At 47.7% G+C, this 23,810-nt stretch overlaps 2 protein-coding genes across 2 annotated transcripts in view; one reads left to right on the plus strand and one right to left on the minus strand.

Annotated features, from left to right (window-relative positions):
- The window catches only part of LOC107380006 (diablo IAP-binding mitochondrial protein), a 155,634-nt gene extending 141,693 nt beyond the window's left edge, over positions 1-13,941 (minus strand). Inside the window, exon 1 of the mRNA XM_070543624.1 lies at positions 13,835-13,941. The gene's annotated coding sequence lies outside the window, so the exon portion shown is untranslated. The remainder of the gene's footprint in view (positions 1-13,834) is intronic.
- An 8,372-nt stretch (positions 13,942-22,313) lies between these two features.
- LOC139062424 (odorant receptor 131-2-like) lies at positions 22,314-23,237 on the plus strand. Its single transcript, XM_070543269.1, has one exon. It carries the CDS (start codon positions 22,314-22,316, stop codon positions 23,235-23,237), a length of 924 nt encoding a protein of 307 aa, XP_070399370.1.
- Positions 23,238-23,810: the final 573 nt, after the last annotated feature.

Raw genomic sequence — 23,810 nt, forward strand, 5'->3', positions numbered from 1 at the left:
TCAGCTGTCTATTTCTCTTGGAGCTCAGACTAGGATCACTCACCAGAAGTTTCGTAGCAATATCACGATAACTGAAGAAATGAGAGACAAACGTATTTCCATGGCGTGATGGCGATTTTCGCCATGGTCCCAAAGCCCCGCCTTTTTTCAAAACCTGCCAGTACTGGAGACCAAGTAACCTCAACTTGTCTACTGCTGTTTGCCACAGAATCCTGGTGATTGGGTAAAAGGAGTCCAGTAGGGAGCTGTGAAAAAAAGAGTAGCGTGGCGACAGGTCAAAGTTTGAGGCTTAGCCACGCCCACACCTTTCAACTTTTGAAAAATCCGACGGTTAAATTTTTTCCCCTATGTCTTAAGGGTATATAGCAGAAGTTTGAAGGAGATTGGTGAAAAGGGCGACGGAGCATCACTCTCCAAACAACGTGTGCGAAAACCACTAAATCGCGTACTTGATCCAAAATGGCCGACTTCCTGTGCGACTTTGAACTTGACTCCAAGAGACTTTTTTGTAGGTCCTGAGACACCACATTAGTGTACCAAATTTCGTAATCCTCAGTCAAAGCATGGCTTGGGGCTAATAGTTTAAATGGTCCTAGGGGGCGCTATTTCAAAACATAGGCCACGCCCACAAAATTCAGCTGTCTATTTCTCTTGGAGCTCAGACTAGGATCACTCACCAGAAGTTTCGTAGCAATATCACGATAACTGAAGAAATGAGAGACAAACGTATTTCCATGGCGTGATGGCGATTTTCGCCATGGTCCCAAAGCCCCGCCTTTTTTCAAAACCTGCCAGTACTGGAGACCAAGTAACCTCAACTTGTCTACTGCTGTTTGCCACAGAATCCTGGTGATTGGGTAAAAGGAGTCCAGTAGGGAGCTGTGAAAAAAAGAGTAGCGTGGCGACAGGTCAAAGTTTGAGGCTTAGCCACGCCCACACCTTTCAACTTTTGAAAAATCCGACGGTTGAATTTTTTCCCCTATGTCTTAAGGGTATATAGCAGAAGTTTGAAGGAGATTGGTGAAAAGGGCGACGGAGCATCACTCTCCAAACAACGTGTGCGAAAACCACTAAATCGCGTACTTGATCCAAAATGGCCGACTTCCTGTGCGACTTTGAACTTGACTCCAAGAGACTTTTTTGTAGGTCCTGAGACACCACATTAGTGTACCAAATTTCGTAATCCTCAGTCAAAGCATGGCTTGGGGCTAATAGTTTTAATGGTCCTAGGGGGCGCTATTTCAGAAAATAGGCCACGCCCACCAGATGTTCACATCAGATCTTTTGGGGGGCCGGACTAGGATCACTCACAAGAAGTTTCGTGACGATATCTTTGGAAATGACGAAATGGGAGGCAAACGTAAGGCCAAGGCGGTACGCCTGAATTCGCCGCGCCACCACAGCCCCGCCCTCTGCCGAAAACTCCCATAAAGTGACGCCAAGCAACCCCCACTTGTCTTGAGTTACCAGCTACAAATTTGTGGTGATTAAGTGAAATGGGGCAATTTGGGACCTTTCACAGTAAAACTTGATCTTTTTGGTCCTGAGGGGGCGGGGCTTGTGTGATGTCATCATCCGACCTTTCAATTTACTTTGTGGGTGGATGACGAATGACCACAGAAAGTTTGGTAACTCTATTCCATTCAGTTATGAAGTTATAGCAATTTAAATATTTTTGGCGAGTAGTCAAACTTCGAGGCCTGGCTCCGCCCCTTCAACATATACGAAAACTCAGAATCCTTATCTCATTTTGTTCGCCCATCCCTTCTGAGCAATTTTACACAATTTTTGAGACGATCGTGCGAAAAATGATCGAGCAATCCAATCAGAAACGGACCCTAAAAACGGCAAAAACGGCAAAAAATCGCCATTTCAACCCAAAATGGCCGACTTCCTGTTTGATATTGACCATGGTTGCAAGAGACTTTTCTGTGCGGACTGTTGAGTACTACAAGTGTACCAAATTTCATAACTGTACGATAAACTAAGCTTTATGGAGAGGGGTTTTTTTCACTTTGTAGGGGGCGCTGTTCAGCCATTTTCTTTGCGATTTTTTTGGGACCTTTAAAATATCAAATTTTTCACCAGGCCTGACAAGTGTGCAAAATATTGTGAGTTTTGGGGTATGTTAAGGTCCCCAAAAAGCTGTTCAAAGGGGGCACGGAATAACAAAAAATAATAATAATCAGAGCAAAAACAAGAGGCCTTCGCAGCGCTTTCGCTGCTCGGGCCTAATTAAAGCTGCAAGCAGCGTCGTTCGGCCCTCGCAGCTCCGCGCCGCTCCGGTCTGGACGGCAGCCCGGGGCACCAGTGCACGTCTGACAGAACAGAAACGTCAACCACCCCGACACCAGAAACCGCGAATGGCCTCCTAGTCTGCACCTCACCCTGACTCAGCATCCCCTCTGAGCTCACCATTAAATTGAATATTAAGATTACGGCGTTACGCCAGAATTCGCCATGGCATCAAAGCCCCTCCCTTTCTGGAAAGCTATCAGATCTGAATGGTCATTACAGCATCATGAAGACAGTGCATGACCTTAGGGTCATGTTGACTAAATTAGAGGGGACAAATATGGGCATTTCAGCATAAAAAATAAATTCCTGTAGTCAGGGGGCGGGGCTTAGGTGATGTCAGCTGTCCACATTGTCATTGTTTACAGATATGGTCAATGATCACACAGACAAAGTTCGAAAAAGATCTGATCATGCACATGGGAGTTATTAAGTCAAGTAAAGTAATGGCGAAAGGTCAACGTTTGAGGCTTAGCCACGCCCACACCTTTCAACTTTTGAAAAATCCGACGGTTGAATTTTTTCCCCTATGTCTTAAGAGTGTATTGCAGAAGTTTGAAGGTGATTGGTGAAAAGGGCGACGGAGCATCACTCTCCAAACAATGTGTGCGAAAACCACTAAATCACGTACTTGCACCAAAATGGCCGACTTCCTGTGCGACTTTACGCTTGGCTCCAAGAGACTTTTTTGTAGGTCCTGAGACCCCACATTAGTGTACCAAATTTCGTAATCCTCAGTCAAAGCATGGCTTGGGGCTGAAAGTTTTAATGGCTCTAGGGGGCGCTATTTAAGAATATAGGCCACGCCCACAAACTTCAGCTGTCTATTTCTCTTGGAGCTCAGACTAGGATCACTCACCAGAAGTTTCGTAGCAATATCACGATAACTGAAGAAATGAGACAAACGTATTTCCATGGCGTGATGGCGATTTTCGCCATGGTCCCAAAGCCCCGCCTTTTTTCAAAACCTGCCAGTACTGGAGACCAAGTAACCTCAACTTGTCTACTGCTGTTTGCCACAGAATCCTGGTGATTGGGTAAAAGGAGTCCAGTAGGGAGCTGTGAAAAAAAGAGTAGCGTGGCGACAGGTCAAAGTTTGAGGCTTAGCCACGCCCACACCTTTCAACTTTTGAAAAATCCGACGGTTAAATTTTTTCCCCTATGTCTTAAGGGTATATAGCAGAAGTTTGAAGGAGATTGGTGAAAAGGGCGACGGAGCATCACTCTCCAAACAACGTGTGCGAAAACCACTAAATCGCGTACTTGATCCAAAATGGCCGACTTCCTGTGCGACTTTGAACTTGACTCCAAGAGACTTTTTTGTAGGTCCTGAGACACCACATTAGTGTACCAAATTTCGTAATCCTCAGTCAAAGCATGGCTTGGGGCTAATAGTTTAAATGGTCCTAGGGGGCGCTATTTCAAAACATAGGCCACGCCCACAAAATTCAGCTGTCTATTTCTCTTGGAGCTCAGACTAGGATCACTCACCAGAAGTTTCGTAGCAATATCACGATAACTGAAGAAATGAGAGACAAACGTATTTCCATGGCGTGATGGCGATTTTCGCCATGGTCCCAAAGCCCCGCCTTTTTTCAAAACCTGCCAGTACTGGAGACCAAGTAACCTCAACTTGTCTACTGCTGTTTGCCACAGAATCCTGGTGATTGGGTAAAAGGAGTCCAGTAGGGAGCTGTGAAAAAAAGAGTAGCGTGGCGACAGGTCAAAGTTTGAGGCTTAGCCACGCCCACACCTTTCAACTTTTGAAAAATCCGACGGTTGAATTTTTTCCCCTATGTCTTAAGGGTATATAGCAGAAGTTTGAAGGAGATTGGTGAAAAGGGCGACGGAGCATCACTCTCCAAACAACGTGTGCGAAAACCACTAAATCGCGTACTTGATCCAAAATGGCCGACTTCCTGTGCGACTTTGAACTTGACTCCAAGAGACTTTTTTGTAGGTCCTGAGACACCACATTAGTGTACCAAATTTCGTAATCCTCAGTCAAAGCATGGCTTGGGGCTAATAGTTTTAATGGTCCTAGGGGGCGCTATTTCAGAAAATAGGCCACGCCCACCAGATGTTCACATCAGATCTTTTGGGGGGCCGGACTAGGATCACTCACAAGAAGTTTCGTGACGATATCTTTGGAAATGACGAAATGGGAGGCAAACGTAAGGCCAAGGCGGTACGCCTGAATTCGCCGCGCCACCACAGCCCCGCCCTCTGCCGAAAACTCCCATAAAGTGACGCCAAGCAACCCCCACTTGTCTTGAGTTACCAGCTACAAATTTGTGGTGATTAAGTGAAATGGGGCAATTTGGGACCTTTCACAGTAAAACTTGATCTTTTTGGTCCTGAGGGGGCGGGGCTTGTGTGATGTCATCATCCGACCTTTCAATTTACTTTGTGGGTGGATGACGAATGACCACAGAAAGTTTGGTAACTCTATTCCATTCAGTTATGAAGTTATAGCAATTTAAATATTTTTGGCGAGTAGTCAAACTTCGAGGCCTGGCTCCGCCCCTTCAACATATACGAAAACTCAGAATCCTTATCTCATTTTGTTCGCCCATCCCTTCTGAGCAATTTTACACAATTTTTGAGACGATCGTGCGAAAAATGATCGAGCAATCCAATCAGAAACGGACCCTAAAAACGGCAAAAACGGCAAAAAATCGCCATTTCAACCCAAAATGGCCGACTTCCTGTTTGATATTGACCATGGTTGCAAGAGACTTTTCTGTGCGGACTGTTGAGTACTACAAGTGTACCAAATTTCATAACTGTACGATAAACTAAGCTTTATGGAGAGGGTTTTTTTTCACTTTGTAGGGGGCGCTGTTCAGCCATTTTCTTTGCGATTTTTTTGGGACCTTTAAAATATCAAATTTTTCACCAGGCCTGACAAGTGTGCAAAATATTGTGAGTTTTGGGGTATGTTAAGGTCCCCAAAAAGCTGTTCAAAGGGGGCACGGAATAACAAAAAATAATTAAAGCTGCAAGCAGCGTCGTTCGGCCCTCGCAGCTCCGCGCCGCTCCGGTCTGGACGGCAGCCCGGGGCACCAGTGCACGTCTGACAGAACAGAAACGTCAACCACCCCGACACCAGAAACCGCGAATGGCCTCCTAGTCTGCACCTCACCCTGACTCAGCATCCCCTCTGAGCTCACCATTAAATTGAATATTAAGATTACGGCGTTACGCCAGAATTCGCCATGGCATCAAAGCCCCTCCCTTTCTGGAAAGCTATCAGATCTGAATGGTCATTACAGCATCATGAAGACAGTGCATGACCTTAGGGTCATGTTGACTAAATTAGAGGGGACAAATATGGGCATTTCAGCATAAAAAATAAATTCCTGTAGTCAGGGGGCGGGGCTTAGGTGATGTCAGCTGTCCACATTGTCATTGTTTACAGATATGGTCAATGATCACACAGACAAAGTTCGAAAAAGATCTGATCATGCACATGGGAGTTATTAAGTCAAGTAAAGTAATGGCGAAAGGTCAACGTTTGAGGCTTAGCCACGCCCACACCTTTCAACTTTTGAAAAATCCGACGGTTGAATTTTTTCCCCTATGTCTTAAGAGTGTATTGCAGAAGTTTGAAGGTGATTGGTGAAAAGGGCGACGGAGCATCACTCTCCAAACAATGTGTGCGAAAACCACTAAATCACGTACTTGCACCAAAATGGCCGACTTCCTGTGCGACTTTACGCTTGGCTCCAAGAGACTTTTTTGTAGGTCCTGAGACCCCACATTAGTGTACCAAATTTCGTAATCCTCAGTCAAAGCATGGCTTGGGGCTGAAAGTTTTAATGGCTCTAGGGGGCGCTATTTAAGAATATAGGCCACGCCCACAAACTTCAGCTGTCTATTTCTCTTGGAGCTCAGACTAGGATCACTCACCAGAAGTTTCGTAGCAATATCACGATAACTGAAGAAATGAGACAAACGTATTTCCATGGCGTGATGGCGATTTTCGCCATGGTCCCAAAGCCCCGCCTTTTTTCAAAACCTGCCAGTACTGGAGACCAAGTAACCTCAACTTGTCTACTGCTGTTTGCCACAGAATCCTGGTGATTGGGTAAAAGGAGTCCAGTAGGGAGCTGTGAAAAAAAGAGTAGCGTGGCGACAGGTCAAAGTTTGAGGCTTAGCCACGCCCACACCTTTCAACTTTTGAAAAATCCGACGGTTAAATTTTTTCCCCTATGTCTTAAGGGTATATAGCAGAAGTTTGAAGGAGATTGGTGAAAAGGGCGACGGAGCATCACTCTCCAAACAACGTGTGCGAAAACCACTAAATCGCGTACTTGATCCAAAATGGCCGACTTCCTGTGCGACTTTGAACTTGACTCCAAGAGACTTTTTTGTAGGTCCTGAGACACCACATTAGTGTACCAAATTTCGTAATCCTCAGTCAAAGCATGGCTTGGGGCTAATAGTTTAAATGGTCCTAGGGGGCGCTATTTCAAAACATAGGCCACGCCCACAAAATTCAGCTGTCTATTTCTCTTGGAGCTCAGACTAGGATCACTCACCAGAAGTTTCGTAGCAATATCACGATAACTGAAGAAATGAGAGACAAACGTATTTCCATGGCGTGATGGCGATTTTCGCCATGGTCCCAAAGCCCCGCCTTTTTTCAAAACCTGCCAGTACTGGAGACCAAGTAACCTCAACTTGTCTACTGCTGTTTGCCACAGAATCCTGGTGATTGGGTAAAAGGAGTCCAGTAGGGAGCTGTGAAAAAAAGAGTAGCGTGGCGACAGGTCAAAGTTTGAGGCTTAGCCACGCCCACACCTTTCAACTTTTGAAAAATCAGACGGTTGAATTTTTTCCCCTATGTCTTAAGGGTATATAGCAGAAGTTTGAAGGAGATTGGTGAAAAGGGCGACGGAGCATCACTCTCCAAACAACGTGTGCGAAAACCACTAAATCGCGTACTTGATCCAAAATGGCCGACTTCCTGTGCGACTTTGAACTTGACTCCAAGAGACTTTTTTGTAGGTCCTGAGACACCACATTAGTGTACCAAATTTCGTAATCCTCAGTCAAAGCATGGCTTGGGGCTAATAGTTTTAATGGTCCTAGGGGGCGCTATTTCAGAAAATAGGCCACGCCCACCAGATGTTCACATCAGATCTTTTGGGGGGCCGGACTAGGATCACTCACAAGAAGTTTCGTGACGATATCTTTGGAAATGACGAAATGGGAGGCAAACGTAAGGCCAAGGCGGTACGCCTGAATTCGCCGCGCCACCACAGCCCCGCCCTCTGCCGAAAACTCCCATAAAGTGACGCCAAGCAACCCCCACTTGTCTTGAGTTACCAGCTACAAATTTGTGGTGATTAAGTGAAATGGGGCAATTTGGGACCTTTCACAGTAAAACTTGATCTTTTTGGTCCTGAGGGGGCGGGGCTTGTGTGATGTCATCATCCGACCTTTCAATTTACTTTGTGGGTGGATGACGAATGACCACAGAAAGTTTGGTAACTCTATTCCATTCAGTTATGAAGTTATAGCAATTTAAATATTTTTGGCGAGTAGTCAAACTTCGAGGCCTGGCTCCGCCCCTTCAACATATACGAAAACTCAGAATCCTTATCTCATTTTGTTCGCCCATCCCTTCTGAGCAATTTTACACAATTTTTGAGACGATCGTGCGAAAAATGATCGAGCAATCCAATCAGAAACGGACCCTAAAAACGGCAAAAACGGCAAAAAATCGCCATTTCAACCCAAAATGGCCGACTTCCTGTTTGATATTGACCATGGTTGCAAGAGACTTTTCTGTGCGGACTGTTGAGTACTACAAGTGTACCAAATTTCATAACTGTACGATAAACTAAGCTTTATGGAGAGGGGTTTTTTTCACTTTGTAGGGGGCGCTGTTCAGCCATTTTCTTTGCGATTTTTTTGGGACCTTTAAAATATCAAATTTTTCACCAGGCCTGACAAGTGTGCAAAATATTGTGAGTTTTGGGGTATGTTAAGGTCCCCAAAAAGCTGTTCAAAGGGGGCACGGAATAACAAAAAATAATTAAAGCTGCAAGCAGCGTCGTTCGGCCCTCGCAGCTCCGCGCCGCTCCGGCCTGACCGGCAGCCCGGGGCACCAAGGCACGTCTGGCAGAACAGAAACGTCAACCACCCCGACACTAGAATCCGCGAATGGCCTCCTAGTCCGCACCTCACCCTGACTCAGCATCCCCTCTGAGCTCACCATTAAAATGATTTGTAAGGTTACGGCGTTACGCCAGAATTCACCAAGGCATCAAAGCCCCTCCCTTTCTGGAAAGCTATCAGATCTGAATGGTCAATACAGCATCATGAAGACAGTGCATGACCTTGGTGTCTTGTTGACTAAATTAGAGGGGACAAATATGGGCATTTCAGCATAAAAAAATAGAATTCCTGTAGTCAGGGGGCGGGGCTTAGGTGATGTCAGCTGTCCACATTGTCATTTTTTACAGATATGGTCAATTATCACACAGACAAAGTTTGAAAAAGATCTGATCATGCTCATGGGAGTTATTAAGTCAAGTAAAGTAATGGCGAAAGGTCAAAGTTTGAGGCTTAGCCACGCCCACACCTTTCAACTTTTGAAAAATCCGACGGTTGAATTTTTTACCCTACGTCTTAAGAGTATACAGCAGAAGTTTGAAAGTGATTGGTGAAAAGGGCGACGGAGCATCACTCTCCAAACAACGTGTGCGAAAACCACTAAATCGCGTACTTGGACCAAAATGGCCGACTTCCTGTGCGACTTTGCGCTTGGCTCCAAGAGGCTTTTTTGTAGGTCCTGAGACACCACATTAGTGTACCAAATTTCGTAATCCTCAATCAAAGCATGGCTTGGGGCTATTAGTTTAAATGGTCCTAGGGGGCGCTATTTAAGAGAATAGGCCACGCCCACAAACTTCAGCTGTCTATTTCTCTTGGGGGTCAGACTAGGATCACTCACCAGAAGTTTCGTAGCGATATCACGATAACTGAAGAAATGAGAGGCAAACGTATTTCCATGGCGTGATGGCGATTTTCGCCATGCTCTCAAAGCCCCGCCTTTTTTCAAAACCTGCCAGTACTGGAGACTAAGTAACCTCAAGTTGTCTACTGCTGATTCCCACAGAATCCTGGTGATTGGGTAAAAGGAGTCCAGTAGGGAGCTGTGAAAAAAAGAGTGGCGTGGCTACAGGTCAAAGTTTGAGGCTTAGGCACGCCCACACCTTTCAACTTTTGAAAAATCCGACGGTTGAATTTTTTCCCCTATGTCTTAAGAGTATATAGCAGAAGTTTGAAGGAGATTGGTGAAAAGGGCGACGAAGCATCACTCTCCAAACAACATGTGCGAAAACCACTAAATCGCGTACGTGGACCAAAATGGCCGACTTCCTGTGCGACTTTGCACTTGGCTCCAAGAGACTTTTTTGTAGGTACTGAGACACCACATTAGTGTACCAAATTTCGTAATCCTCAGTCAAAGCTTGGCTTGGGGCTATTAGTTTAAATGGTCCTTGGGGGGCGCTATTTAAGAGAATAGGCCACGCCCACAAACTTCAGATGTCTATTTCTCTTGGGGCTCAGACTAGGATCACTCACCAGAAGTGTCGGAGCGATATCACGATAACTGAAGAAATGAGAGGCAAACGTATTTCCATGGCGTGATGGCGATTTTCGCCATGCTCCCAAAGCCCCGCCTTTTTTCAAAACCTGCCAGTACTGGAGACCAAGTAACCTCAAGTTGTCTACTGCTGTTTCCCACAGAATCCTGGTGATTAGGTAAAAGGAGTCCAGTAGGGAGCTGTGAAAAAAAGAGTGGCGTGGCGGCAGGTCAAAGTTTGAGGCTTAGCCACGCCCACACCTTTCAACTTTTGAAAAATCCGACGGTTGAATTTTTTCCCCTATGTCTTAAGAGTGTATTGCAGAAGTTTGAAGGTGATTGGTGAAAAGGGCGACGGAGCATCACTCTCCAAACAATGTGTGCGAAAACCACTAAATCACGTACTTGCACCAAAATGGCCGACTTCCTGTGCGACTTTACGCTTGGCTCCAAGAGACTTTTTTGTAGGTCCTGAGACCCCACATTAGTGTACCAAATTTCGTAATCCTCAGTCAAAGCATGGCTTGGGGCTGAAAGTTTTAATGGCTCTAGGGGGCGCTATTTAAGAATATAGGCCACGCCCACAAACTTCAGCTGTCTATTTCTCTTGGAGCTCAGACTAGGATCACTCACCAGAAGTTTCGTAGCAATATCACGATAACTGAAGAAATGAGACAAACGTATTTCCATGGCGTGATGGCGATTTTCGCCATGGTCCCAAAGCCCCGCCTTTTTTCAAAACCTGCCAGTACTGGAGACCAAGTAACCTCAACTTGTCTACTGCTGTTTGCCACAGAATCCTGGTGATTGGGTAAAAGGAGTCCAGTAGGGAGCTGTGAAAAAAAGAGTAGCGTGGCGACAGGTCAAAGTTTGAGGCTTAGCCACGCCCACACCTTTCAACTTTTGAAAAATCCGACGGTTGAATTTTTTCCCCTATGTCTTAAGGGTATATAGCAGAAGTTTGAAGGAGATTGGTGAAAAGGGCGACGGAGCATCACTCTCCAAACAACGTGTGCGAAAACCACTAAATCGCGTACTTGATCCAAAATGGCCGACTTCCTGTGCGACTTTGAACTTGACTCCAAGAGACTTTTTTGTAGGTCCTGAGACACCACATTAGTGTACCAAATTTCGTAATCCTCAGTCAAAGCATGGCTTGGGGCTAATAGTTTAAATGGTCCTAGGGGGCGCTATTTCAAAACATAGGCCACGCCCACAAAATTCAGCTGTCTATTTCTCTTGGAGCTCAGACTAGGATCACTCACCAGAAGTTTCGTAGCAATATCACGATAACTGAAGAAATGAGAGACAAACGTATTTCCATGGCGTGATGGCGATTTTCGCCATGGTCCCAAAGCCCCGCCTTTTTTCAAAACCTGCCAGTACTGGAGACCAAGTAACCTCAACTTGTCTACTGCTGTTTGCCACAGAATCCTGGTGATTGGGTAAAAGGAGTCCAGTAGGGAGCTGTGAAAAAAAGACTAGCGTGGCGACAGGTCAAAGTTTGAGGCTTAGCCACGCCCACACCTTTCAACTTTTGAAAAATCCGACGGTTGAATTTTTTCCCCTATGTCTTAAGGGTATATAGCAGAAGTTTGAAGGAGATTGGTGAAAAGGGCGACGGAGCATCACTCTCCAAACAACGTGTGCGAAAACCACTAAATCGCGTACTTGATCCAAAATGGCCGACTTCCTGTGCGACTTTGAACTTGACTCCAAGAGACTTTTTTGTAGGTCCTGAGACACCACATTAGTGTACCAAATTTCGTAATCCTCAGTCAAAGCATGGCTTGGGGCTAATAGTTTTAATGGTCCTAGGGGGCGCTATTTCAGAAAATAGGCCACGCCCACCAGATGTTCACATCAGATCTTTTGGGGGGCCGGACTAGGATCACTCACAAGAAGTTTCGTGACGATATCTTTGGAAATGACGAAATGGGAGGCAAACGTAAGGCCAAGGCGGTACGCCTGAATTCGCCGCGCCACCACAGCCCCGCCCTCTGCCGAAAACTCCCATAAAGTGACGCCAAGCAACCCCCACTTGTCTTGAGTTACCAGCTACAAATTTGTGGTGATTAAGTGAAATGGGGCAATTTGGGACCTTTCACAGTAAAACTTGATCTTTTTGGTCCTGAGGGGGCGGGGCTTGTGTGATGTCATCATCCGACCTTTCAATTTACTTTGTGGGTGGATGACGAATGACCACAGAAAGTTTGGTAACTCTATTCCATTCAGTTATGAAGTTATAGCAATTTAAATATTTTTGGCGAGTAGTCAAACTTCGAGGCCTGGCTCCGCCCCTTCAACATATACGAAAACTCAGAATCCTTATCTCATTTTGTTCGCCCATCCCTTCTGAGCAATTTTACACAATTTTTGAGACGATCGTGCGAAAAATGATCGAGCAATCCAATCAGAAACGGACCCTAAAAACGGCAAAAACGGCAAAAAATCGCCATTTCAACCCAAAATGGCCGACTTCCTGTTTGATATTGACCATGGTTGCAAGAGACTTTTCTGTGCGGACTGTTGAGTACTACAAGTGTACCAAATTTCATAACTGTACGATAAACTAAGCTTTATGGAGAGGGGTTTTTTTCACTTTGTAGGGGGCGCTGTTCAGCCATTTTCTTTGCGATTTTTTTGGGACCTTTAAAATATCAAATTTTTCACCAGGCCTGACAAGTGTGCAAAATATTGTGAGTTTTGGGGTATGGTAAGGTCCCCAAAAAGCTGTTCAAAGGGGGCACGGAATAACAAAAAATAATAATAATCAGAGCAAAAACAAGAGGCCTTCGCAGCGCTTTCGCTGCTCGGGCCTAATAATAATCAGAGCAAAAACAAGAGGCCTTCGCAGCGCTTTCGCTGCTCGGGCCTAATAATAATCAGAGCAAAAACAAGAGGCCTTCGCAGCGCTTTCGCTGCTCGGGCCTAATAATAATCAGAGCAAAAACAAGAGGCCTTCGCAGCGCTTTCGCTGCTCGGGCCTAATAATAATCAGAGCAAAAACAAGAGGCCTTCGCAGCGCTTTCGCTGCTCGGGCCTAATAAACAGAGCAAAAACAAGAGGCCTTCGCAGCGCTTTCGCTGCTCGGGCCTAAAAAGAACATTCCTTAGTGATTCATAGAGCTTACAGGTCACATGGCTAGATCAGTTTCATGCAGCATTTAAAGTATATTTGACTAATTTTACCTAACATCTTTTAGCTTTCACCAGCACATCAATATCAGAAGTCACATCCTGAGTGGCAGCCAACTTCAGGATGTGATTCAAGTTCTTGTGTGAGCCTTGAGCGCAGCTTTGTTTTATTTATACTCATTACAGAGAAAACTTGCTCACAAAGATGAGTTTAATTTCACTCTACATTGTAAAGTATGAAAATAAAGTTCACACAACCATCTCGCGGGCCGGATTTAACCCGCATATTTGACACCCCTGGTATAGATGCTTTCATTTATAAGGGGAACAGGACAGGAAATGATGTGTGTTGATGTAACAACCAATCGATGCTCTCTGTATTGAACTTTGACCTTTAGAGTTATCCAATAAAAAAAGGAGGCAAGTGTAATACACACGCCAACAACAACCAGTTGTGTGACAGGTCTTTTTACTGACATCGGAAAACGGAATACGTGATTGCTTTTTAGCTCTGACCCCAGACCATCGTCCACTGGATCTACCTACTCAGCTCAGCAGTAACTGAGCATAAAAGTTTTTATTTAGTTTTTTCAACTGGCAAATGCAGGTTGTTTGTTTGACGCTAGCGCCCAGCAGCACTTGTGTGATGACGTCAACTATTCAAGCGGGTCAAGTTAGCGTTCAAGCTAGCACCAAATTAGTTTACAGTAAACTCTGCAAACAACAATTTTCTGCACTGTTATTGTTTCATTAAAATAAAAATTAAATTAAGATTCTCTAAAGTCCAACAAAAACTTACCTTGTCCAAAAGAAACGTTGCCTATTAGCGTTGAGCCCTTGGAGATTACAACGCTTCCTCCATCTTTAAAAAGCGTCTCCAAAGTAAATTCTGCTTGACTGACGTGAACGTCTCAGGGCGAGTTTTACAGAAGGACGTTAAAAATGTTTAAATTATTTTAGAGAAGTAAAAGACGGCAGAGGAAATTCGGTTGCTCCATTTCAAACTTCCGGTTTCTTAAGGCTTATTTACCCGCTGCGGATTCGGGTGCATCTCACAGACTGACAGCTCCCCCTTGTGGATAGTTTGATAGCAACATATGTCTGGAGATTATGAATCTCTGGATGAGCAGAGGATGTGATGTCACTTTTAATGAATGCCTTCCGTTATATGGTATATGGAAATATGTTGGATAATTTTGTGTCAGAAGAGAGAAAAGGCCAAAGGGCACTAGCTCCAGACAAAAGGAACCCATAACTGTCAGGATTGAAAACACAATAAAATATCTTTATACCTTTGTGGTCTAACCTACATGAATTTATTTTTAAATCTTGTTTTTTAAACATTTTTTACAATTTAAAATCCAACAAACACTGTTAGCCTATACAAAAAGAAAAAGAATACTGCTAATTAACATTTATGGATTCAACCTAAAGCACAGCTCTTGCTCTTGATGAACATAACATCTATGATAGCTTCCAGTCAGGTTTTTGTAGAGCTCATTCTACTGAAACAGCTCTTCTTAGGGTCTCTAATGGCCTTCTGACTCACAGTGATGCAGGGGACTGTTCTGTTCTGGTCCTGCTGGACCTGACTGCAGCCTTTGACACTGTTGACCATCACCTGCTACTGGAGAGGCTGAGAGACTGGGTAGGCCTATCAGGAACTGCTCTGGAGTGGTTCTCCTCTCATCTTTCTGAGCGCTCCATTTCTGTGGCCGTTTCCACGTTTAGGTCCTCCACCACCTTCCTTACCCATGGTGTCCCACAAGGTTCTGTGCTGGGGCCTCTGCTCTTCCTCCTCTATCTGCTCCCTCTTCAGCACATCCTGAGCTCCTTCAAAGGAATCTCCTACCATTTTTATGCAGATGGCATCCAACTGGTCATCTCCTTTAAGCCCCATGAGATGTCTAAGCTGCAGCTGTTACACACCTGCTCAGACTCTATCAAAACCTGGATGGTGGGAGCTTTCTTCAGCTGAATGAAGATACGACTGAGATCCTCATCTGTGCCCCAGACAAGCTGGTTCCCAAAGTCAGCGACTCTCTTGGTCAGCTTGCTTCTCACACCAAACCTTCCGTCAGGAATCTTGGTGTGACCTTTGACCCAGCTCTCACCCTGGATTTTCCTGTCAGTTCTCTTGTTCGCTCTTCCTTCTTCCATCTCAGGAACGTTGCTAAGCTGAGTCCCATTCTGTCCCGCTCTGAACTTGAGACAGTTCTCCACACCTTCATCTCCTCACGCTTAGACAACTGTAACTCTCTTTTCACGTGTCTGAGCAGAACCTCCCTGAACCGTCTACAGGTGGTTCAGAACGCCTGTGCTCGGCTTCTGACCAAGTCCTCCAAACACACCCACATCACCCCGCTTCTCTGGTCTATAGGGCCTTACATGGACAAGCACCATCTTACATTGGTGATCTTCTTAGTCCCTACACCCCCAGCAGGTCCCTGAGGTCCAGTGATCAAAGCCTACTGGTTGTGCAGCACCAGGCTAAAGACCAAAGGTGACAGATCATTTGCTGCTGTGGCACCCAGACTCTGGACCTCTCTCCCTCTGAGCCTGAGATCAGTGGACTCAGTGGTCTCCTTTAAAAAGCAGCTGAAGACTCACTTGTTCAAGCTGGCTTTTGTATGACCTTCTTCACCACTCTCTCTTTATTCTGCTCTCCCCACCTATTCCACCTTCCTCAGGATCCACTGATTTCCCTCTTTCCTATTCACTCTCTCTCTCTTTCTTAACATTTTTTATCACAATTTTCAATTTTTTGCTCATTTTAAATATATTTTAACCGTTTTCTAAATTCTTTTTTTTTATATTTTTACATTTTTTGTTTTTGTGAAGCGCCTCGTGATTTTTATCTTGAGCGGCGTTATGGAAAAGATATTTTCTTTTTCTTCTTCCTCACAGACTAAAAAAATTTACCAAACAAAATGTTGATGTCAAAAATAAATAAAACTTTTAATCAAGTATAGTATATCTGGCAGCAAACCTTTCAGAATAAGTAGCAGGAAGGACTTCTGGCTTGTGAGATTTATAAATAATTAGACAGTAAAAATTGTTGCCACAAGTTTATCATCGAGGCACAGAAGAAAAGTTTATGACTATCCATCGAGTTAGAATGGTCATCATGAAAAGGACAGATCAGAGGGACAGCTGTTAGATGTTTTGTAGATCTTTGGACCTGAAAGTGTGTGTGTGTGTGTGTGTGTGTGTGTGTTTGTGTGTGTGTGTGTGTGTGTGTGCGTGCGTGCGTGCGTGTGTGTGTGTGCTCTGTCTTATCGATCCCCAGTGAGTCGTGGAGGATGGCTGCTTATACTGACCCAGAATCCTCTGGAGGTTTATTCCTGTTAAAAGGGAGTTTTCCTCTCCACTGTCGCTGCATGCTTGCTTAGTATGAGGATTGCTGTAAAGACTCTGACACTAGTCAGTGACTCGATGCAATTTGCTGGGTTCCTTATATAGGAAACTTTTTACTGATTGGCTTAATGAACTGACCTGTATTGGAATGTTTATTATGTGAAGTGCCTTGAGTCGACTCTTGTGATTTGGCGCTTTATAAATAAACTTGAATTGAATAGATAAAGTAAAAGACGACAGAATGAGATGGGACATGTCCAGACAAGAGGCAAAGGTGACATAAGTAGTAGGATGCTGAGTTTGGAGCCACTAGGCAGGAGGCTGAGAGGCAGACCAAAGAAAAGAGGGATTCGTGGATGCGGGGAAGGAGGACATGAAGTTAGTTGGTGTGAGGGTGGAGGCTGCAGAAGGTAGGACTAAATGGAGAGAGATGATTGGCTGTGGAGACACCTGAAGAGAAAAGCTCAAAGAGAAGAAGGTGGCAAGAAAAGGGCTGGAAAGTCTCCAAGAAGAATGGGGTCTGCGTGAAAATCTCAAAAAAGTAGAACTTGAATTAATTTATAGGACAAATAATCAGCATGACTGTGAATTTAACTCCTGTATATGACAGGACTGTCTGGAGATTAGAGGACTTTTGACTTGGTGATATTAGAGCATCACCAGTTCTAGAAGTGTTGGACTGAGAAAACACGATCAGGACCTCCTTAGTTACCAGTTGATAGATGCTCGACAACAAAACCATGTTTAACTTGTGTTTTGGCTGAAAGGCCTCGAAAGCCTCGAGTTTCATGGTGTTTTTTGTCAGGTTCGTTGGCAGATCTGAAGCGTGACTGAGAGTTCTGTTGCCCAGACGCAGAGAGACGGAGGTTATTTCCTGTAGGGTTAGCTTGAGGGTTTAGAGGGCTGGTAGGCCTGGAGACTCGATTCAAAGTCTGGTGAGAACGATGACTGAGCACTGAATGAAACACCGGCACTTCCTTAAGTAGTATCGGCATGATGACGTCAGTCGCCACGTTGGTGGCAGGAATGAATGGAATGCAGTCAGCTGGAGGAGTTCGTGACAGGACCCCCCCCCCCCCCTCTAGGGACGGCTCCCGAAGTCCCAGGACGGCGGGCCCAGAAGTCTGTTAGCAGGGTAGGGTCGACAAACGAGCTCGTGGGCTCCCAAGAGCGTTCCTCAGGCCCGTACCCCTCCCAGTCCACGAGGTACTGCCAACCTCGTCCCCGGCGGCGAGCGTCCAGAATCCTGCGGACCGTGTAGGTGCGATCCGCCTCAACACCGCGGGGCGGAGGCACCCGGACCGGTGGAGGGTGGAGAGGAGAGGAGATCACCGGCTTAAGCTGGGAGACGTGAAAGACCGGGTGGATCCGGAGAGTAGCCGGGAGGCGCAGACGGCAGGTGACTGGATTGATGACCTTGAGGACAGGGAACGGACCCAGGAAGCGAGGAGTGAGCTTCCGGGAGCCAGCCGGCATCCTCAGGTTAGCGGAGGAGAGCCACACCTGGTCGCCAGACCGGAAGACGGGGCCAGGCCGGTGGCGGCGGCGATGCTGACCGGCATACTCCGTGTTGGCCCGGGTGATGGCCACACGGGCCCGGATCCAGGCGAGCCGACAGCGGCGGACCAGCGTCTGGGCAGCAGGGACCTCCACCTCGGGCACCTGATGTTCAAACAGAGGAGGCTGATACCCGTAACAGGTCTCGAAGGGAGACAGACTCGTGGCAGAGGAGGTCTGGAAGTTGTGCGACAGCTCCGCCCACAGGAGAAAGCGGGGCCAGGTGGTCGGCTGGGACGAAGCGAAGCAGCGCAGGTAGCGTCCAAGCTGCTGGTTAGCTCTCTCAGTCTGACCATTTGTCTGCGGATGGTATCCAGAGGACAGACTGGTGGAAGCACCGACCTGGCGACAGAACGCTTTCCAGAAGCGTGAGACGAACTGGGGTCCCCGGTCGGAAACGACGTCCTGAGGGAAACCATGGAGCCGCACCACCTGTTCCAGGAGCAGTTCGGCCGTCTTCTTGGCTGTGGGGAGGCCGGCCAGGGCCACTAAGTGCACGGCCTTGGAGAAACGGTCCGTGATAGTCAATATAGTGTCCAGGTGGTCGACCGCCGGCAGTCCCGTGACAAAGTCCAGCCCGATGTGTGACCACGGCCGTTTGGGCACAGGGAGAGGCTGCAACTCTCCAGCGCCGAGTCGGTTGGAGGACTTGGAGCGAGCACACACATCACATGCAGCTGTGAACTCGCGGACGTCCTTCCTCATGGACGGCCACCAGAGAGCCCGACGGAGGAACTGGAGGGTACGGGCTTGTCCTTGATGTCCCGCGAGCCGTGAACAATGCCCCCACGTGAGCGCCTCTTGCCGGCAGGAGGCGGGAACGTAGAGACGGTTCGGTGGGGTCTCCGTCGGCGCTGGATCGCCAGGAAGTGCCGCCTGTATGGACTGCTCCAACGGCCATTGGAGGGAGGCCAGGAAGCGTTGAGTCGGTAGAATGGTCCGAGGCTCCGGGGGGGCGGCATCTGGTGCGAAACGCAGAGAGAGAGCGTCCGCCTTGAGGTTCTTGGAGCCGGGCCGGTAGGCAATATGGAAGTGGTACGGCTCGAAAAAGAGGGCCCACCGAGCCTGACGAGGGTTGAGCTGGCGGGCAGTCTGTAGATGAATGAGATTCTGGTGGTCGGTCCCGATCAGAAAGGGATCGGTGGTCCCCAGGAGCCACTGCCTCCATTCCTCCAGCGCCCATTTTATTGCCAGCAGCTCTCTGTCGCCGACCCCGTAGTTCTGCTGTGTGGGGGAAAACTTCCGGGAGAAGTAGGCACATGGGTGGAGCTTAGAGTCTGGACCCCGTTGCGAGAGAACGGCCCCCGCTCCCACATCCGAGGCGTCCACCTCCACGACGAAGGGCCGGGTCTGGTCCGGGTGGAGGAGGATGGGTTCCTTAGTGAAACGTCCGACCAACTCATGGAAAGCACGGACAGCCTCAGGAGTAAGGCGAAAAGGGCGAGGCTGATTGGTGGTTTTGGTGAGTGAGGTCAGAGGTGCTGCGAGGGAACTGAAATTGCGTATAAACCTCCGGTAAACGTTCGAGAAACCCAGGAACCTTTGCAGCTGCTTCAGGGTCGTGGGTAGAGGCCACTGAGCTACGGCCTGAACCTTCTGGGGGTCCATCTTCAGGCCCTGGGAGGAGATGGTAAAACCCAGGAAGGAGGTGGACTCCTGGTGAAACGCACACTTCTCCAGTTTGCAGTAAAGTCCATGGTCCAGGAGGCAGGACAGAACAGCTCGAACATGACGGATGTGCTCTTCGGCCGTGCGGGAGTAGATGAGGATGTCATCTAGATAAACAAAGACCCAGCGGCCCAACATGTCTCTCAGCACATCTGTAATGAACTGCTGGAAGACGGCGGGGCTGTTGCAGAGTCCAAAAGGCATCACCAAATATTCATAGTGGCCAGTGGGCGTGATAAAAGCGGTCTTCCACTCCTCGCCTTCCTTAATACGGATGAGGTTATAGGCGCTGCGCAGATCCAGTTTAGTAAACACTGCGGCTTGTGTGATGGCGTCCAGAGCGGTGCCCATGAGAGGGAGAGGGTGACGGTCCCTGATCGTTATCTTATTTAACCCTCGATAGTCTATGCAGGGCCGGAGATCCCCCTCCTTCTTCTTTACAAAGAAAAACCCCGTGGCCCCGGGGGATGTTGAGGGTCGGATGAATCCCTTCTGCAGGGCATCAGTTATATAATTGTCCATAGCCCGGGTTTCCGCCGGAGAGAGGGAGAACAGGCGACCCCGAGGGGGGGTGGTGACGGGCTGGAGCCTGATCTCCAGGTCGTAGGGTCGGTGAGGTGGTAACCTGGTAGTGGATTCTTTAGCGAAGACCTGAGCGAGGTCGTGGTATTGAGGAGGGATGAGCGTCAGGTCTACGTCTGTGGGAGGGGCTGCTCCAGTCCGAGGTGCAGGGGAGTCCCGGTGGTTATGGCAACCCGTGCCCCAGGCCAGGACTTTACTGGTGGACCAGGAGATGTGAGGCTCATGGCGGCAGAACCAGGAATGACCCAGGATGAGAGGCGTAGCCGGAGCCTGGATGACCAGGAAGTGGAGGGTCTCCCGGTGTTGGTCAATAGTCATGTGGAGACCCTGGGTTCGGTGGGTGAGAGGGTACGGCATGATGGGCCGGCCGTCCACAGATGTCACGGGAATGGGTCGGTCGAGGGCGGTAGGGGTATCTTGAGCCGAGTAACCAGTCCGTGATCGATAAAACACTCCGCAGCCCCAGTGTCTAAAAGAGCCTCCAATCTGGTCGGGCCTTGGTCCAGGTGGAGGGAGACTGGGAGAGTGGTTCGGTGTGGAGCCGGAAAAGTGGAGACTCCGGGCGGGACAGCTCCTACTCCGACCCGGAGGGACCTTTTCCCGGCCATTTTGGGCACGTGCCACGGTGGTGACCCAAATCCCCACAGTAAGCGCATCTTCCCTCCTGGTAGCGCCGTGCCCGTTCCTCGGGGGGAAGATGTCCCAGCTGCATCGGCTCCTCCGTCGGTTGGTAAGCTGGCCGGCGGGGTGACGTCCTGGTGTGTACGGGGGCTGACATGGTGCTCGGCCGGTTCAGGATGCAGCGGTCCAGTTGGAGAGCCAGATCCACTGCCAGGTCCAGGGAGGTTGGGACCTCGTGCCCGATCATGCCCTCCCGGATTCTCGGTGACAGTCCCTCCAGGTAAACGGCCTTTAGGGCGGCGTCATCCCACCTCAACCGAGCTGCTGTCGTCCGGAAGCGAGAGGTGTACTGAGCCGCCGTCTGGGAGCCCTGGCGAAGCTGAATCAGCCGCGTCTCGTCCGAGACCTCGCTGCTGGGGTGCACAAAAGTCTTTTTCATCTCCTTTACAAAAGTCTCATAGTCATTGCAGGCAGGAGATTTCTGATTGTAAAGAGCCGCCGCCCATTCACCGGCTCGACCTGTCAGCAGTGAGGTCAGCAGGGCGACACGAGAGCAGGATGTGGGGTAACGTGCCGGCTGGCACTCGAAAGTCATGGCCAGGGTCGCCAACATGCCCTCCGGGGATCCCCTGGTTCCATCCCACTTCTCTGGAAGGCTGAGGGGTGGTTCCCTCCTGTCAGGAACAGCTGCGGTCTGACGTTGCAGAGCAGTGGTCAGCTGGAGTACCAGCTCGGTGAGCGACTCGATCTTGGTGGCTTGGCGATCAGCTATGGCACGGAGCTGGTTCATGTCTGCCGTATGCTGATCCAAGGTTGCGCGCTGTTGAGCCACTTCGGCACGCAGACCCGCAAACTCCGCTGGGTCAACTTGAGGCTCAGTCATCCTGTCAGGTTCGTTGGCAGATCTGAAGCGTGGCTGAGAGTTCTGTTGCCCAGACGCGGAGAGACGGAGATAACCGGCGTGGTTATTTCCTGTAGGGTTAGCTTGAGGGTTTAGAGGGCTGGTAGGCCTGGAGACTCGATACAAAGTCTAGTGAGAACGATGACTGAGCACTGAATGGAACGCCGGCACTTCCTTAAGTAGTGTCGGCGTGATGACGTCAGTCGCCACGTTGGTGGCAGGAATGAATGGAATGCAGTCAGCTGGAGGAGTTCGTGACATTTTTTCTGGAAAAGGGACTAAAAGTCTACATGAAGACGTTGTTTCGAGGCGTAACAGAAGCAGCTACGCAGCTTTTTTCTCATTCATCTCTCCTGAGGAACGACAGCGAGGGATGACGACACCAGAGGGAAAACTTTGATTTGACGGCGCTCTCAGATGTTTTACATTTAAAACCGTTTAGAGTCCTTCTGAGGCTGAGGGGTTGCTCTGCTTGTTCTGATCAGCTTCACTGTTTTATGGTTTTGTGTGGTGATCATTTGACTTGTTCTCTAACCAGGTGTGTTTAGGGATGATGCAGGTGGTGACTTTTCCCAGTTGTGTAAGAAGGTAAATGGCGGGAAACGACTCTCTGACTGTCGTCGTTGGGCAGCGACAGATCAACCTGCAGGTCATCATCGTGCAGATCCTGGTGTTTATATTTCTGTGCATCAACATGTTGCTCGTCGTCACCTTTTTTAGGAAGGCATGCTTCCACACCAGCGCCCGCTACATTCTGTTTGCTGTGATGTTGCTGTCAGACAGCCTGCTGTTGGTTTTGACTGACGTTCTGCTCATCCTGAGCTATTTCCAGTTCCCCATGCAGGTCTGGCTGTGCACCATCATCACTGCTGTGATACTTCTCTACTTTACTGTAACTCCTGTGACTCTGACGGCCATGACGCTGGAGCGTTACGTGGCCATCTGCATGCCCCTGCGTCACGCAGAGCTGTGCACGGCGCGCCACACCGCGCACGCCACCCTCATCATCCACGCTGTCAGCTCTGTTCCCTGCATGGCCATCCTCTTCTCCTTCTTCGCGTCGGCTTCTCTGAGTTTTTTCCAGAGAAACCTGATCTGCTCGGTGGAGATGTTCCTCCTGCAGGCGTGGCAGCAGCACCTCAGATCTGCTGTTTGTCTGTTTTACTTCCTAGTCATGTGCATCGTCATTATTTTCTGCTATGAGAAGATCATGCAGGTGGCCAAAGCTGCATCGGGGGAGAATAAGAAGTCAACACAAAAAGGCCTCAGAACCGTGGGTCTTCATGTTTTCCAGCTGCTGCTGTGCCTCATCCAGCTGTTGTGCCCGTTCATCGAAGCTGCGGTGCTCCAGGTGGATTTCTCCATGTTTGTTAGTGTCAGGTACTTTAACTACATCCTGTTTAATGTTGCTCCAAAGTGTCTGAGTCCTCTCATTTACGGCCTCAGAGATGAAACCTTTTACCTCGCCCTAAAGAACCACACCTGCTTTAGCTTACTGAAAAGAAATGTTATCTGATGTGTCCTTTATTCACAGCTTTACTTCATTTTTCATCAAATTGTGTAAAAATTGATGTAATTCAATTCTGTTGAAATAAAAATGTAAAAAATAACCTTGTTTTTGTTCTTAACTGAAGTCAGTACAACTAAATAATGAATATAATAAAGGCCTTTAATGCTGCTATGCATGAAAGTCCCCAATCCTTAAAATGAATGTCAGAAATGTAAAACACAAACTACAATAACTTTTAAAGTAAAAAAACATTTAAAAAATTCCAGGTTATACATTTATATTCCATTTAGAATATTTTAAAACATTCCATCATGTTGGTCACCTGTTTAATGATTACTGCAACGTGTTTTTATGATTTTGGTTTTAGTTGTTTACTTGATGCTTTTTGCTTTTTTTGTATGAATTCACTCTGTGTTGTTTTGCATGTTAAAGCTCCTTTCACACTTTAATTTTAAAAATTTCAAATGCTTCTAAATTAAGAGACTTTACAGCAAAATTGGGGCGATTTTGTTGTTTCAAAACACACCTTTTTTTTTTTTGAAAATCCTGATCTTGTGAATCACCTTCAGCTGATCCAAA

The sequence above is a fragment of the Nothobranchius furzeri genome, chromosome 13 (genome assembly GCF_043380555.1).
Source record: "Nothobranchius furzeri strain GRZ-AD chromosome 13, NfurGRZ-RIMD1, whole genome shotgun sequence".
Lineage (NCBI taxonomy): Eukaryota > Metazoa > Chordata > Actinopteri > Cyprinodontiformes > Nothobranchiidae > Nothobranchius > Nothobranchius furzeri.